Consider the following 13,900-nt stretch of genomic DNA (forward strand, 5'->3'; position numbering starts at 1 on the left):
ATTAAAAAAAAAAATAAGAAAAAGAAATTGTGGGAGAAGTCCTGCAAATGCCATGGGAGACTGAAGCCCGGAGGGATTCTACCGCTGCCGAAGCTTGTGCTCTCAGTGAGACTTCTGGCAAAGCACAACAGGGAGTTAGCAAAAGGGCGGAGATGATGAAGATGGTAGTAGAAACCAACACAAGGGAACACAGAACAGTGGCTGATGAAACAAAAAACTGATTCTTGGGTACATCTACAGCCAAACCGACAAGGACAAAATGAGAGAAGAAATGAATCACCAAAACCAAGAGAGAGAGGTCCTGCCACTGCAGGCCCTGCAGGTGCTGAAGGGATAGCAATCAGGTATAGTGAACCTTTTGCTAAGGAATTCAAAATGGACAGACTCCTCAGGTGACCCAGGCTGCCAGAGGTCACTCAAAGAGAAACAGAAAAGTTATATGTCCAGTAAGGAGATTGCATTTGTACCTAAAAATCCAGGCCTAAATGGCTTCACTGGTGAATTCTACTAAACACTTTATTGTTTGTGCAGCAATTCTGTGGAATGTCTCCCAGAAAAATGATGTGGAGGGCTGGGGTTGTGGCTCAGAGGTATAGCACTCACCTAGCATGTGTGAGGCACTGGGTTCCATCTTCAGCACCACATAAAAAAGATATTGTGTCCACCTGTAACTAAAACATAAATATTTTTTAAAAAAATGAAGTAGAGAGAATGTTTCCTGATTCACTCATGCTAAAATTAGAGAGGAACATTATAAGAAAGAATCCCTCATGAACAAGGAAACAAAAATTCTTAGCAATATTTTAGCAGGTTGAGTACAACAGTATATAAAGGAGATAATATATCTTTTTTTTTTAAATTTTTTTTTAATATTTATTTTTTAGTTCTTGGCGGAGAGAACATCTTTGTTTGTATGTGGTGCTGAGGATCGAACCCGGGCCGCACGCATGCCAGGCAAGCGCACTACCGCTTGAGCCACATCCCCAGCCCCGAGATAATATATCTTGACCAAGTGAAGTTTATCCTAGGAATCGAGGAACGAAAGATAGATTTAGCCAGGGGGGTAGTGGCATACACTGTCATCTCAATGACTCAGGAGAATCTCACATTCAAGGTCAGTCTCAGCAATTTAGCAAGGCTCTGTCTCAAAATAAAAAGGACTGGGAATATATAGAGATCAGTGGTAGAGCACCTCTGGGTTCAAGCCCCAGTATCGGGGGAGGGGAGCAATCAATGGAAAATGGAAACCATTTTAACAAAGTAAAAAAGAGTATACCATCTCTTAAAATCCAACATTCCATTCTTGATAAAAACTGAACAAACTAAGAATAGAAGATAATCTCTTCACCCTGATTAAAGGCATCTATTAAAAACCTACATGGGCCAGGGTATGTGGCTCAGGGATGGAGTTCTTGCCTAGCATGAGAGAGGCCCTGGCTCCATCCTCAGCAACTCAAAACCAAAAAACAACTACAGTACCCAAAGGAATTTAAAGAAGGTGTCAGACACACTTGCACGTGTTCACAGCAGCACTGTTCAAGGCAGCCAGTCGGTGGAAGTTGTCCAGGGTCCACCCACTGAGGAATGGTGAGCACATGTGGCAGAGCCATGCAGAGGACATCATTCACCCGAAGAAGAATGACACTGGATAGGTGCTGCAGCATGAGTGGACTTAAAACACGCCGAAGATAAGAGCCAGACCTGCTACCACTTACCTATAACTAGAACAGGCAAACTGATACAGAAAGCAAGGTCAGGCAGAGTGAGAGGAGAGAGAGATTGCTTAATAGGTATTGAGATTTAGCTTTGGTTGATGAAAGGGTTTTGGAGATTTGGTGACAGTTGCATAGAATTGTGAAAGTAGTTAATGCCACTGAATGGTACTTAAAAAATGGTTCAGTGGCCAAACTTATGTTTATATTTTATCACAGTTTAAACACACACACACACACCTCATACTTACTAGCCAAAGACTGAATGCTTTCCCCTAGAGGAGCAGGGCTCAGACCTTCAGTTATACCCGCTGTGTCCAACATCACACTGGAAGTCGAAGCTGGATCTCAATCATGATAAGAGATAAAAGTCACACACGTTGGAGAGGAGGTTTTATGCAGTGGTTTTTATTCACAGACAGTATGATCTGCAGAATACTACTGGAATAGTATTCTATATACTGAATTTATTACAAGATACAGGACCAATACATTAAAAATTTATCAATTTGTATATACTACAACAAGCTATAAGAAACTGATATTTTAAAAATACCATTTACAGTAGCATTGACAAGAATGATATACTGAGAGAACTCTAACAAAAGATGTGTAAGACCTCTATGCTGAAAAGTACAAAACATTACTGAAAGAACTAAGTAAATGGTGAAGCATACCATGTTTATGGATCTGAAACTCAGTGTTGTTAAGATGTCATTTCCATCCAAATTGATCTATAGATTCAATCCTAATCAAAATTTAATTTTTGATTTTTTTTAATTTTAGAAAGTGACATGCTGAACTGGGTGCAGTGGTACATAACTATCACCCCAGCTGCTTGGGAGGCTGAGGCAGGAGGATTGAAAGTTTGAGCCCAGCTTGAGCAACTTAGCAAGACCCTGTGGGGATGTAGCTTAGTGATAAAGCAACCCTGGATTCAATCCTTGGTGCAACAATAACAACAAAAAGACTGATTCTAAAGTTCGTGGGAAATGTAAAGGGCCTAAAATAGCCAAAGCCCCTTTGATGAAGAACAGCCAGCCTATGAGAGCCACACTTGCTGGCTTGGTACAGCTGCAGTGGTCAGGAGAGGGCAGCATTGGCATCAAGGTGGACAGAGGTCCCCAAAGTACACCTATGTGAGAACCGGGCAGTTTCCTCAGGTGCAGGACAACTAACACTCAGTGAAGAAAGGGCAGGCTTTCCCTAGTGGTGCTGGGATACCTGCACATCTAGATGCAACCAAGACAGAGTTCAACTATGCTTTATACTGTCTGCAAAAAATGACTCAGTGGATCATAAACCAAAATATAAAGCCTAAAAGTAAGCTGAGCATGGTGTCACAGACCCATGACCCCAATAACTCAGGAGACTGAGACCTGAGAACTGCATGTTTAAAGCCAGCTTTAACAATTTAGTGAGACTCTAACTCAAAATAAAGTGAAAAGGGCCAGGAATGTAGCTCAGTGGCAGAGTGCTTGCTTAGCATGAGTGAGACCCTGGGTTCAATCCCCAATACTGCAAAAAATGGTTAAAAATTTTTAAATAAATAAAACCTAAAATAAAAAACTTCTAACATAGGAGAAAAATCTGTGTTTTCTGCATTAAGCAAATATAATACCAAAAGCACTATCTATAAAAGAAAAACAATGATAAAATTGGACTTTCTTAAGATTAAATCCACCAGGTGCGATGGCACATACCTGTAGTCTCAATAGCTCAGGAGGTTAAGCCAGGAGGATCATTGGTTCAAGGCCAGCCTCAGCAATTTAGTGAGACCTTGTCTCAAAATTAAAAAAAAAAAAAAAAATATATATATATATATACACACACACACACACATATACATACAAGGGCTAGGGGTGTAGCTCAGTGGTAGAGCACCCCTGGGTCCAATCTGCAGGGGAGGAGGAATCCTCCAAGACACAATTAAGACAATGAGGGGTTGGAAGTATAGCTCAGTGATGGACTGTGTGAGGCTCTGGGTGGTGAACCAAGGTATTAGTATGAACTCGGGTTTACCTTAATATAGACACAGATGGATACATCTGTGGATGGATATAAAGATGGATAAAAAAAAATTCTTTTTTTTAAAGAGAGAGTGAGAGAGGAGAGACAGAATTTTTTTTTTTTTTGTATTTATTTTTTAGTTCTTGGCGGACACAACATCTTTGTATGTGGTGCTGAGGATCGAACCCGGGCTGCATGCATGCCAGGCGAGCGCACTACCGCTTGAGCCACATCCCCAGCCCCTAAAAAAATTCTTACAGGGCTGTATACACACAGGATTAGAAGACACCTGTGTGTCCTTGCTGTCAGTCGAGGGGACCTAGCATCCGGACACCCTCACCTAATACCTAGATGATGGTTTTTCTAAATGCCAGTTTCCATGAAGAGGAACTGTAGTTCCTTGGGTGACTGATTTTAAGCTGGTGCAGGGAATCTACAAGATGTAGTATTGCTGGTTAAAAAAAAAAAAAAAAAAAAAAGTTGAGCAGAGCAATAATGGGGGCTGTCAAAGGGACACAGAAACCAACTGAAAGAGCTGCAGTGGCAAAGCTGGAACAGGTGAGCAGCAAAATTGTCACGAGGATTATAATTCAAAGTTGAGAATAAATGTCCGGTCCCTGTGAGAGACTTCCCTCCAGAGAGCACATCGTGAAAGGGCAAGAGTATCTTCACAGTGCAGAAACCTGACAAAAGTGACCTTGGCTGATGACTAGGGTCCCTCGGGACAGCATAAACTGTTGTGCAGCTCCCCTGGGACAACCCCAGCCCCTCCTCCCCTAACAGCAGCACCCAAGTGGCCATTTGCCTGTTTCTGTTGGTTTCTTGGCTGGTGGGCAGGATGGTCTGAGCATCTCCTCCAGCTCAGGAGCCAGGGCAGCCCCAGGCTTGCTGTCAGCAGAAGGCCGAGTGGTTGGGCCACCTCATTGCTGCCCACTCCCTTCCCTCCACTTTCTGCCTACCTCTGGTATGGAGAGAGCCAGTCTTCTGATCCCACAATGCCAAAAGGGCCCTGCACCTCGCATCCCCGTGTGTGCATATGCCTGCACATGGTACCCACCCACAGACACACTCAGTCCCCAGCTAGACGGGGACAGCCCCCAACAGGCCCAGGGGCCTCCTTGCCACCAAGTGCGGGAACCACATGGGCATTGGTTCCTGGCTTGAATCTGTGGTCCTCATGGTTCTGTTTGCTCCCCAGTGACACAGCACATAAGAGAGCTCCTGGAAAGGAACACTAAGAAGAAATCCAAATTGAGAAAGAAACCCAAGCCTTATGTTGAAGAGCCGGATGGTAGGGCTCCTGCAGCCCCGGGCACTGCCTCTGCACAGCTCTGCTCTCCAGCCTCGGCCGCCTGGCCTTCTCTTCTCTAACCGCTTCTGGGCTCGGGGAGGGACACTAACCTCAGGCTTGGACCTCCTCAGTGTTCTGGAGGCCCAGGGTGGCTGACAGGATCCTGGAGAGGCCAGACCTGCCCTGCACCTCCCTTGGTGGTACCCAGAACAATTCCAAATTTGTTTGCTGGGTTATTGGTGGGCAGGGGGCATGAGGAATAGCCAGCAAGGCCTGGAGGCGCCCCCAGGTGAGTGAGTGTGCCTGATCCAGGTAAGGCTCACAGGAAGGCGAACAGGGGAACTCTGTGGCAATGCTTTCCCAGCCCTGTCCTCCAGCCCAGGATCCCCCTGGGGCCAGAGAGTAGAGCCTGGTGTCCAGAAGTCATCAGGGAATCTCCCCTTCCGTGATGAGCCCTAGCACAGTCCCCCAAGCTCTGGAGTCTCCCTGCCCTCTCCCTGGGCCCTGGCTCAGGACCCAGGCTGCCTAGTCTGTCCAGAAATAAGAATAGTTCCTGCTAACATGGCAGGTCAGCCACTTCAGGGCCTCTAAGACCCACCACCCCCACCACAAGTTGTGCAGAACTACCTTCACCAAGTGTGGCTCACACTTGTCTGTCTGGAACCCTGCCTCCTGCACTTTGCTTCTCTCCCCTTCTGAAAAGCCCTCTCTGACTGCACACTGCTTCAGGGACACATGTGGTCGGGAGCTTTCTGCAGGTGAGGCCTATGTAGAGTGAACCCTAGGGCAAGCAGGAAGCTTCAGGGGCTTGAAGGGGCCCTTGTGGGCAAGGCCAGGATGGCATCTGCAGAGCAGGGGACTTGTCCTCACCCTGAGGCCCCCAGCAGGTTTGTTCCAGGACAGCAACAGTTCAGGGTTCTATTCCAGGCCATGGGCATCCAGCTACTCATCTGGGACAGCAGTGGAAGGATCTCTGAGCTCCTGCCTGAGCCAGCCACTGGTGGCCTGGGAACTGGACAGATGTCAGTTGACCAGGAGAATCTTGTTGCTGCAGGTGGCAGGGCAGGAAGCAGGTGCCTCAGGACCAGGGTGCAGATCTGATGAGGACACTGCCACCTGAGCTGTGTCAGGTACAGAGAAGGGAGCAAGCCTACCCTGGCCACAGCTATGGCCTTGAGAGTTTATAATCTGGACCTGGTATAGCAGCATGGACACTGCTTCTGTCTACTCTCTGTGGGCAGCTGTGTCTCCATCTACCAAATAGGGCTAACCTGCATCCAGATAGATGGAGGTGCTGGCTGAGGTCCAAGTAGGGCTAGTGGATCAAGCAAGGCCAGATCAGGAGCCTAGAAGCAGAGCATCTTCCACAAGTGAGGATCTTCCTAGGCTGGCCGTGGGCACTGCCCATTATATCCTGGGTGCTTCAGAGAGCGTGGAAGTCACTCCAGGACCTGGTCCAGGAACCACAGCTGTGGTGCCTGCAGCTCTCTCCTAAGCCCTGGTACCACCACCTCCGCTTAGCCCTTCACAGGCATCTGTGAGTTTGTGCTGCCCCAGTCCTTCCTCCAAGAAAAGGGCAGGAGCAGCAGTGCACTCCTGTAATCCCAGCAACTCGGGAGCCTGAGGCAGGAGGATCCCAAGTTCAAAGCCAGCCTCAGCAACTTAGGAAGGCCTTGAGCAACTTAGTGAGACCCTATGTTGAAAAATTAAGGCTGGGGGTGAGGGGTTGGGGATGTGGCTCTGTGGTTAAGTGCCCCCTGGGTTTAACCCCTGACACCAAGAAACTGAGGCTCACAGATCATCAGCTGAGAGGTAGTGGCCCCAGGACGCCATCCTGGTTCAAGCAATCACAGGCTCTAAGGTCTGGGTGTTTGCTTTAGGGACAGGAAGCAGCCCTGCCACTACCCTCAGACCTCTCCTGCCCAGTGAGCAGGTATCCTCATGCTGGGCTGAACCAGGGCCTGGAAGCTTCTCTACCTGCTGCTTTCTGCAAAGCTTCTAGGCTCTGAACATTGTGGGTAAGGCCTGAGTCCCATCTGCTTAAGCACTGTCTGTTCATTCTCACAAAATGAGGGGCCCTCAGAATGGCCTGTGGTAGAAGGATCCAGGCACTGGATCAATACCTGCTGGGGGGCCTGGAGAAGGTTGTCTATGAGAAACCTTTTGTCTTCTTGATTTAAAAAGAATTTCCTTTCACAGACATACACAAGGAGAGAGCCATTTTAGGATAACTAGAAACAAAATGATGTTCTCATGAGTTAAGACATTTGTGTTAAAATGTTTTCTGAACTGAGTCTCTAAGGACCCCTGTGTTTAAAAGAAGGCAAAGGTTGTGAAGGCCTGGGTCTAGAGGCCTCCCTTATACCCTGGGAGTTAACAGGTGTCGGGAGGGGCAGCGCCTTCAAGAGCAGGGTCCCATGCCCAGAAGCACACGGTTCAGGCTGCCTGCCTGTCCCCCGCTTCAGGCATCTTCTCTCCCTGCCTCCCCACCTCTTTCCTGCTTAGGCCAGGAGGGGTAGCACACATCCTAGGTCCCAGGGGAGGCATTCCTGTCTCCGTTGCTTTCTCTCACTTGCACTGTCTTGGTCTTTCTGCCTGCCATCTCCTGACCCTACAGGACTCGCGGCTAGAACCTCTGCTTCAGGGAGGCTGAGTTACAGAAGGCCCTTCCCTGGAGACCTGGTTCCCATTCTCAAAAGGGTCCAAAGGTGGTCCTGCCACTGCCCTGCCCTCTCATGGGGTAGAGCGTGCTGACACCTGCTCCACATTCCCCCTCACACTGTGGCCTAGGACCAGGGCCTTGCTTCCCTTTACCCTCACTCCTACCCCATCTCCAGGCAGCCTCAGACCGGTGAGGGCTCCTGGCTAAAGACCAGGGCTGCCTTCCACACAGCGTGGCGTCTTATCCAGGCACTCCTTCCCAGGGCCAGGGAGGGTAGGGGAGGTCTGGAGGCCTTGGGGCTCAGATTTTGCTCTGTCCTGCCTGGGTTTTCATACAGGGAAGCAGCTTGATCCCCAGCCTGGCCTTCCTGTTCTGGGTGGGCTGGCAGAGGGGATCCCCCACTCTAAAGGACATTACCTAAGAGTGGGGGCTGCTGTACTAGTCAAGGGTGGGTGGGAGCATAGCCAAGCCATCTATCCTCCAGGGCCCCCACAAGTGCTGCTCTCTCTCAGTCCCTGCACATCCACCCCAGGCTGATCAGAACCCATTCTTTTCCAGGGGTGGCGATAAGCACCTACGCCAAGTATTGCTACCACAAGCTGCAGAAGGCGGCCCTGACAGGGGCCAAGAAGGTACAAGCATGCTGGGAGGAGTATTCCAGCCAAAGTTTGGTGGGGAGGTGTGAGGCTCAGGGGAGCACTGAGTGGCAGAGAGGGTGCTGCCAGGGTGCACCTAGCACCTGGCTGAAAAGGCTTCAGGGCCCTCCTCCTGTACCATGCCCCCTTTCCCCTCGGGGGGCTTCTCTCCATGCCTGGACCCCCAATTCAGAAGTGGTGCAGGCAAACTGGTGTGTCCTGCACAGGGCCGCATTAAGGGGCCTTTTCGCGTGAGTGGGCCAGCTGCCTGGCTGTGCCCAGCCTGCCCTCGTGCTGCATGGGAGGGACAGCAAGGGAACAGCATCCTGGGTGTACCAACCCAAGAAACCAGCTGGTGTGGTGAGATACAGGAGTTGGGTACAGCCATGGCAGGCCACGAGACCACCCTCTGGAGGGGTCCCTCCCTCAGCCTGGCAGGCTCAGGCTGCAGTGTGGGCCTGGAAGAGACCCTGCCTTTGCATCCTCTGGGAGCCTAAGCCCCTCCCTGCAAAGCCTCTCTGACTCCAAAGAACATAGAGGCCTCAGTTACAGCACACAGCTGGACTTTGTTTTTTGGCTCTGTCCCTCCTCCCACCCTTGTCCAGGAAGTCTCTTGAGCCCCCTGTGCCTGTCCCAAACCCTGGCCCCTTCCCCACTTCCTATTCCTCATATATGTTGCTCCAGCCATTCTGGCCTATCTCACCAGAGGACTCACCCTGCCAGTTGGGCTTCCAGAACCATCACAGATCAATAGACCTGGCCCCCACTGTGGTCCACCCTGATAACTCAAACTGGCCCATCCACCTTCCTGCCTGGCCAGGGGGCCCATTGAAGCTTTGGGTGCTGTAGGTGGCCCAGCAAGAGGCCCCCTTGGTGAATTGGTGGCTAGGGTTCTGAGACTGTCCCTGGCTTTGGTTAGGGAAGAGAAGATCCTTGGGGTGGGGGAGGGGGGTTAGCAGGAGAAAGGCTGGGCCAGACCAGGACAGAAGAGCCTGGCTGTCTTCACAGGGGCTAAAGAAGCCCAACGTGGAGGAGATCCGGCACGCCAAGAATGCTGTGTTCAGCCCATCCATGTTTGGCAGTGCACTGCAGGAGGTCATGAGCATGCAGAAGGAACGTTACCCAGACCGGCAGCTGCCCTGGGTACAGACGAGGCTCTCCGAGGAGGTGCTGGCACTCAACGGTGACCAGACGGAGGGCATCTTCAGGTGCCTTGTCAACCCTGGTCCCTGGATGTGGGAGACACAGGCTTGTGTCCACAGTGCATCTCTGGAGGCCCATCAGGCCTGCATCCATGCCCCTGCCTCAGAGCAGATGGAAGGGTGGGCCACCTTGCGGAAGCTGATCCCAAGGGACATGTGGCCAAGAGAGGAAGGTCAGGGCCCATCCTTAGGAGGCAGGTCTGCTGGTTCATCCTCAGTCTGGCAGCACAATGACCAGAGATTTTTGCTTGTGCAGAAATGGCCACCAGGGGTCCAGAGGGTGCTTGGCCTAAGCTGTGAGCCCCAGAGGGGAGATCAGTTAGGCATCAGAGCATTGCAGCAGCTCGGCTTATCATCCCCACCTATGAACAGGGATGCATAGCCCCTGTCCTGACTCACCTCTCAAGAGCAGGGCTGCCCAAGCCCCAGAAGGAAAAGTCTCCCCAATCTGGGACACAGGTGTGCAAGCTTGGGCCTTAACAGCCTGCAGAGGGTCCAGGAAGGGACAGTCTGGGAGACCCCACATCCCCGACCCAAGCATAAGGGGCAGAAGCCTAAAAGAGAGCCGTGAGGCTTTGTCACAGCACCCTCCCCCTTGAGAAAAGGCCTTGAGGACTGTTCCATTCTGGCCCTGGGGCCTGAGACCTGCCCTGTGCTCTGCAGGGTGCCTGGAGACATTGATGAGGTAAACGCCCTGAAGCTCCAGGTGGATCAATGGAAGGTGCCCACAGGCCTGGAGGACCCCCATGTCCCAGGTAAGTCCCCGAACCACTCAACACCAGAGCATGCACTGCTTAGAGGGTCGATGGCCATTCAGACCAAAGCCTCTGTCTACTCACTCCTCCTGTCACCCACAGCTTCTTTCCCTGCTGTATCTCATGAACTTCCTTCCGCACCTCTGGGGCCGGCCCATCGTAGTCGGATATGTCCCGCACTGGGGGAGAGGCTGGACTGTGCCACTCCTCCATCCACAGATACTGAGTCAGATTGGCAGGACCGTAGGTTTTATTCAAAGCCAGCTTTGAAGGAAGATCTAAGAAACTTTTTTTTTTTTTTTTTTTTTTTTTTTTTTTAGGAGAGAGAGAGAGAATTTTTAATATTTTTATTTTTTGGTTCTCGGCAGACACAACATCTTTGTTGGTATGTGGTGCTGAGGATCGAACCCGGGCCGCACGCATGCCAGGCGAGCGCGCTACCGCTTGAGCCACAATCCCAGCCCGTTCTAAGAAACTTTTGTTTCAAATTTCCATCTTGGGAAAACTGAACGGCCAGAATACCTTTTATAAGGGGATATATACATGGAGATTGATTTAGCCTGTGATGGAGCAGCGCCAGTGGCCACAGACCTGGGCAGGCTTTTCCAGAAGGCCCTTTACCTACGGTCCCTGATGCGGTCCCTGATGCGGTCGGAGCGGGCTGCTAGGCCCATGCATTCCCAGAGCAGGCCCACCTGATATGCCCTCGCCCACAGCGTCGCTGCTGAAGCTGTGGTACCGGGAACTGGAGGAGCCCCTGATCCCGCACGAGTTCTACGAGCAGTGCATCGCTCACTATGAGAGCCCCGAGGCCGCCGTGGCCGTGGTGCACGCGCTGCCCCGCATCAATCGCATGGTGCTGTGCTACCTCATCCGCTTCCTTCAGGTACCCGCGTCCTGCCCCGCCCACGTCCCCGCGCCCCGCCCCCTGCCTGCGCCCCGGGCCTCTGGTCCACCCGCCACGCCCTCCGCTCCGCCCCTCCCGCAGGTGTTCGTGCAGCCTGCCAACGTGGCCATCACCAAGATGGACGTCAGCAACCTGGCCATGGTGATGGCGCCCAACTGCCTGCGCTGCCAGTCGGATGACCCGCGCGTCATCTTCGAGAACACACGCAAGGAGATGTCCTTCCTGCGCGTGCTCATCCAGCACCTGGACACCAGCTTTATGGAGGGCGTGCTATAGCACGCGGGCACCACGGACAGCGGGCTGCGCGGCGCACGCGGGAGCGGGGGGCCCCGCCGGGGCAGCATGCCAGGCCCCGCCGGCCCCGAGAAGTGCCTTCTGTTCCCCGGAGCCGAGCGACACTGCCCTCCCGGCCGGCCGAAGCACACGCCGCGCGGCCTCTCCGCTCCAGAGCCCCGGCTGCCCACCGCCAGGCCGCGGTTCTCCTGCGCGAGGAGGGCCCACAACCAAAGTCCTCGCGGCGGGCAGGGCCGGGCAGGCACTCTTGGGGCGGGGGGAGAGTATTTTTTCCGTGGTGTACCTACGAGTCCAGATTCCATCCCGCACCCGCCCTACTGTGCATAGAGATATAAATAGAGCGACAGACGTCGGGACTAAATTTGCTAAGGACATAGTTCTAACCAGATGCTATTTATCTCTGAGCCGTCCTCACCGCCCTCGTGCAGAGCACTCGCACCCTCCTTCCTTACCCGCAGCTCCCGACCCAACCCCGCGCCGCGCGGCGGCTGGGCCGGACTCGCCTGCGATCCCGTTATGGAATCAGTTCCAACTGTCGTCAAACTTAATTTCTCCCGGTTTTTATATATATATTTTTTAGAGTTGAGTTTTTATTTATTATTAAAACAAAACAGCCAGCCCTGCCGAGCCGGCCCCTGAGCGGGCCACAGACGTGCTCTGACACGTGGACCGAGGGACAGCTTTTCGTGTGAATAAAGTTCGTGTGGACACTCGCGCGCCGCTTCGGGTTCCTTCCGTCGCTGCGGGTTGCGGGGCGGGGCCGGAACCCGAGGCGCGGGGCCACGGCGCCGGCGGACGCCTGTTCGCGTGGCACCGTCCCCCGCCTGACCTGCCGACCGCTTCAGGAGCGGTAGGATGTGGCGGACTTGCGGGGCGCTAAGCGCTTCGGCCCTAGCCTTGGCGCGGTCGCGGGGAGCCCGGGCCTGCAGCGGAGACGGGGGCGTCTCCTACACGCAGGGCCAGAGCCCGGAGCCCCGGACGCGCGAGTATTTCTACTACGTGGATCATCAGGGTCAGGTGTGTGGGGAGCGAGGCCGAGCGCTGGGAAGGGGAAGGGCCTCTGTGGGGGCGGCACAGGAGCTGGAGTCCCCGTAGGCCAAGGGAAAGGGGGGAACCTGGAAGGTGCGTGAGCCCCACTCTGCAGAGCCCAGACAGTCAGCGGGGAAAACCCGCAGCGCGCGGGCGGCGTGGGCCTGGTACGCTCTGCCCCAGACTTCGAGCTCAGCGCCTGCTTCGAGTACGGGCCTGGTGCTCCCGCGCTGCCCTCGCACGTGCGCTGGGAGGGCCGTCGCCGCTGCTGCTGGCGACTCCACCGGCCTGAGCCCGCGGGCGGTTCGGGAGGTCGAGAGCCCGAGTGGGGAGGCTCGGCCTGCTTTGTAATCAAGGAAAAACCACGGAAAGTGCAAGGAAGCATTACTTGGGTTGCGGGTAGATGTCGGAAAGGCAGCAGGCCCGGGGTTTACTTTCAACGCGCCGCCCTGCACCGAGTGTGCACGGGGAACAGCCAGTCAGTGAACACAGGCCTGGGGTCGACCTCCCCGCACACACTCACGGGGTCTCACCCACTGGCCTCGGCCTGTCCTCTGCAGCTCTTCCTGGATGATTCCAAAATGAAGAACTTCATCACCTGCTTCAAAGGTACTGCTGCACCCCTTCCTTCGCCCTTCTGGACAGCCGAGGACAGGCCCTGCCCCCGGCCCCGACCCAGGGCTGACCCGCACCAGGTGCCCTGCTGTGGCAGTGAGGCCAGCGCCGGCCTTGGGTGTGGTCCGGGGTGAGGCGCCTGCCGAGGTGAGCAGCCGCACTCTCTGCTCCCCCCAGACCTGCAGTTCCTGGTCACCTTCTTCTCTCGCCTGAAACCCAACCGCAGCGGGCGCTACGAGGCCGCCTTCCCCTTCCTCTCACTGTGCGGCAGAGAGCGCAACTTCCTGCGCTGTGAGGACCGGCCCGTGGTCTTCACGCACCTGCTGGCCCCGGGCCGCGGGCCCTCGCGCCTCTCCTACTGCGGCGGGGGCGAAGCCTTGGCAGTGCCCTTCGAGCCGGCGCGCTTGCTGCCCCTGGCGGCCAACGGGCGCCTGTACCACCCGGCGCCAGAGCGCGCGGGCGGCGTGGGCCTGGTGCGCTCTGCCCTGGCCTTCGAGCTCAGCGCCTGCTTCGAGTACGGGCCAGGCGCGCCAGCGCTGCCCACGCATGTGCGCTGGGAGGGCCGTCGCCTCGCCCTCACAATGGAGCTGGCCCCGCTGCTGCTGGCGACGCCACCGTCCTGAGCCGCGGACAGCTCGGGAGTTCCCGCGGATCCTGCGCTCTGCCGGCCGAGTGCGCGTGCGCGTGCGTGGAGTGCGCCGGGGCTCCGCCTCTTGGCGCTGTCCGAGGTGCTGCTGCCCGTCCTAGGGCTCGGCGCCGCCCCTTGCTCCGCTCCTCGCTCCTCTTCC

At 54.2% G+C, this 13,900-nt stretch overlaps 2 protein-coding genes across 12 annotated transcripts in view; both read left to right on the plus strand.

The window, feature by feature from the left end:
• Nucleotides 1-12,183, plus strand: part of Arhgap39 (Rho GTPase activating protein 39) — an 82,355-nt gene extending 70,172 nt beyond the window's left edge. For 9 of the 11 annotated variants that reach the window (XM_078016449.1, XM_078016448.1, XM_078016454.1 and 6 more), the window contains 6 exons: nucleotides 4,921-5,013; nucleotides 8,234-8,307; nucleotides 9,319-9,518; nucleotides 10,176-10,267; nucleotides 10,984-11,153; nucleotides 11,256-12,183. In XM_078016449.1, the coding sequence (XP_077872575.1) occupies nucleotides 4,921-5,013; nucleotides 8,234-8,307; nucleotides 9,319-9,518; nucleotides 10,176-10,267; nucleotides 10,984-11,153; nucleotides 11,256-11,450 (824 nt within the window). In that variant the 3' untranslated portion in view covers nucleotides 11,451-12,183. The remainder of the gene's footprint in view (nucleotides 1-4,920; nucleotides 5,014-8,233; nucleotides 8,308-9,318; nucleotides 9,519-10,175; nucleotides 10,268-10,983; nucleotides 11,154-11,255) is intronic. The other 2 variants (XM_078016452.1, XM_040293439.2) reach the window with 1 other exon arrangement.
• A 52-nt stretch (nucleotides 12,184-12,235) lies between these two features.
• Nucleotides 12,236-13,879, plus strand: C7H8orf82 (chromosome 7 C8orf82 homolog). The gene is made up of 3 exons (XM_040293442.2): nucleotides 12,236-12,485; nucleotides 13,058-13,106; nucleotides 13,290-13,879. Exons 1-3 carry the CDS (start codon nucleotides 12,324-12,326, stop codon nucleotides 13,733-13,735), a joined length of 657 nt encoding a protein of 218 aa, XP_040149376.1. The 5' UTR covers nucleotides 12,236-12,323; the 3' UTR covers nucleotides 13,736-13,879.
• The last annotated feature ends 21 nt before the right edge of the window (nucleotides 13,880-13,900 follow it).

Source organism: Ictidomys tridecemlineatus, chromosome 7 (genome assembly GCF_052094955.1).
Source record: "Ictidomys tridecemlineatus isolate mIctTri1 chromosome 7, mIctTri1.hap1, whole genome shotgun sequence".
NCBI classification, from domain to species: domain Eukaryota; kingdom Metazoa; phylum Chordata; class Mammalia; order Rodentia; family Sciuridae; genus Ictidomys; species Ictidomys tridecemlineatus.

What these genes read in the sequence shown, in the direction of transcription:
- C7H8orf82 (XM_040293442.2), top strand. Translation starts at nt 12,324, where the DNA reads ATGTGGCGGACTTGCGGGGCGCTAAGCGCTTCGGCCCTAGCCTTGGCG. An exon ending in ACGTGGATCATCAGGGTCAG is followed by an intron (nt 12,486 to 13,057) that starts GTGTGTGGGGAG and finishes TGTCCTCTGCAG; the next exon opens with CTCTTCCTGGATGATTCCAA. An exon ending in CTTCATCACCTGCTTCAAAG is followed by an intron (nt 13,107 to 13,289) that starts GTACTGCTGCAC and finishes TGCTCCCCCCAG; the next exon opens with ACCTGCAGTTCCTGGTCACC.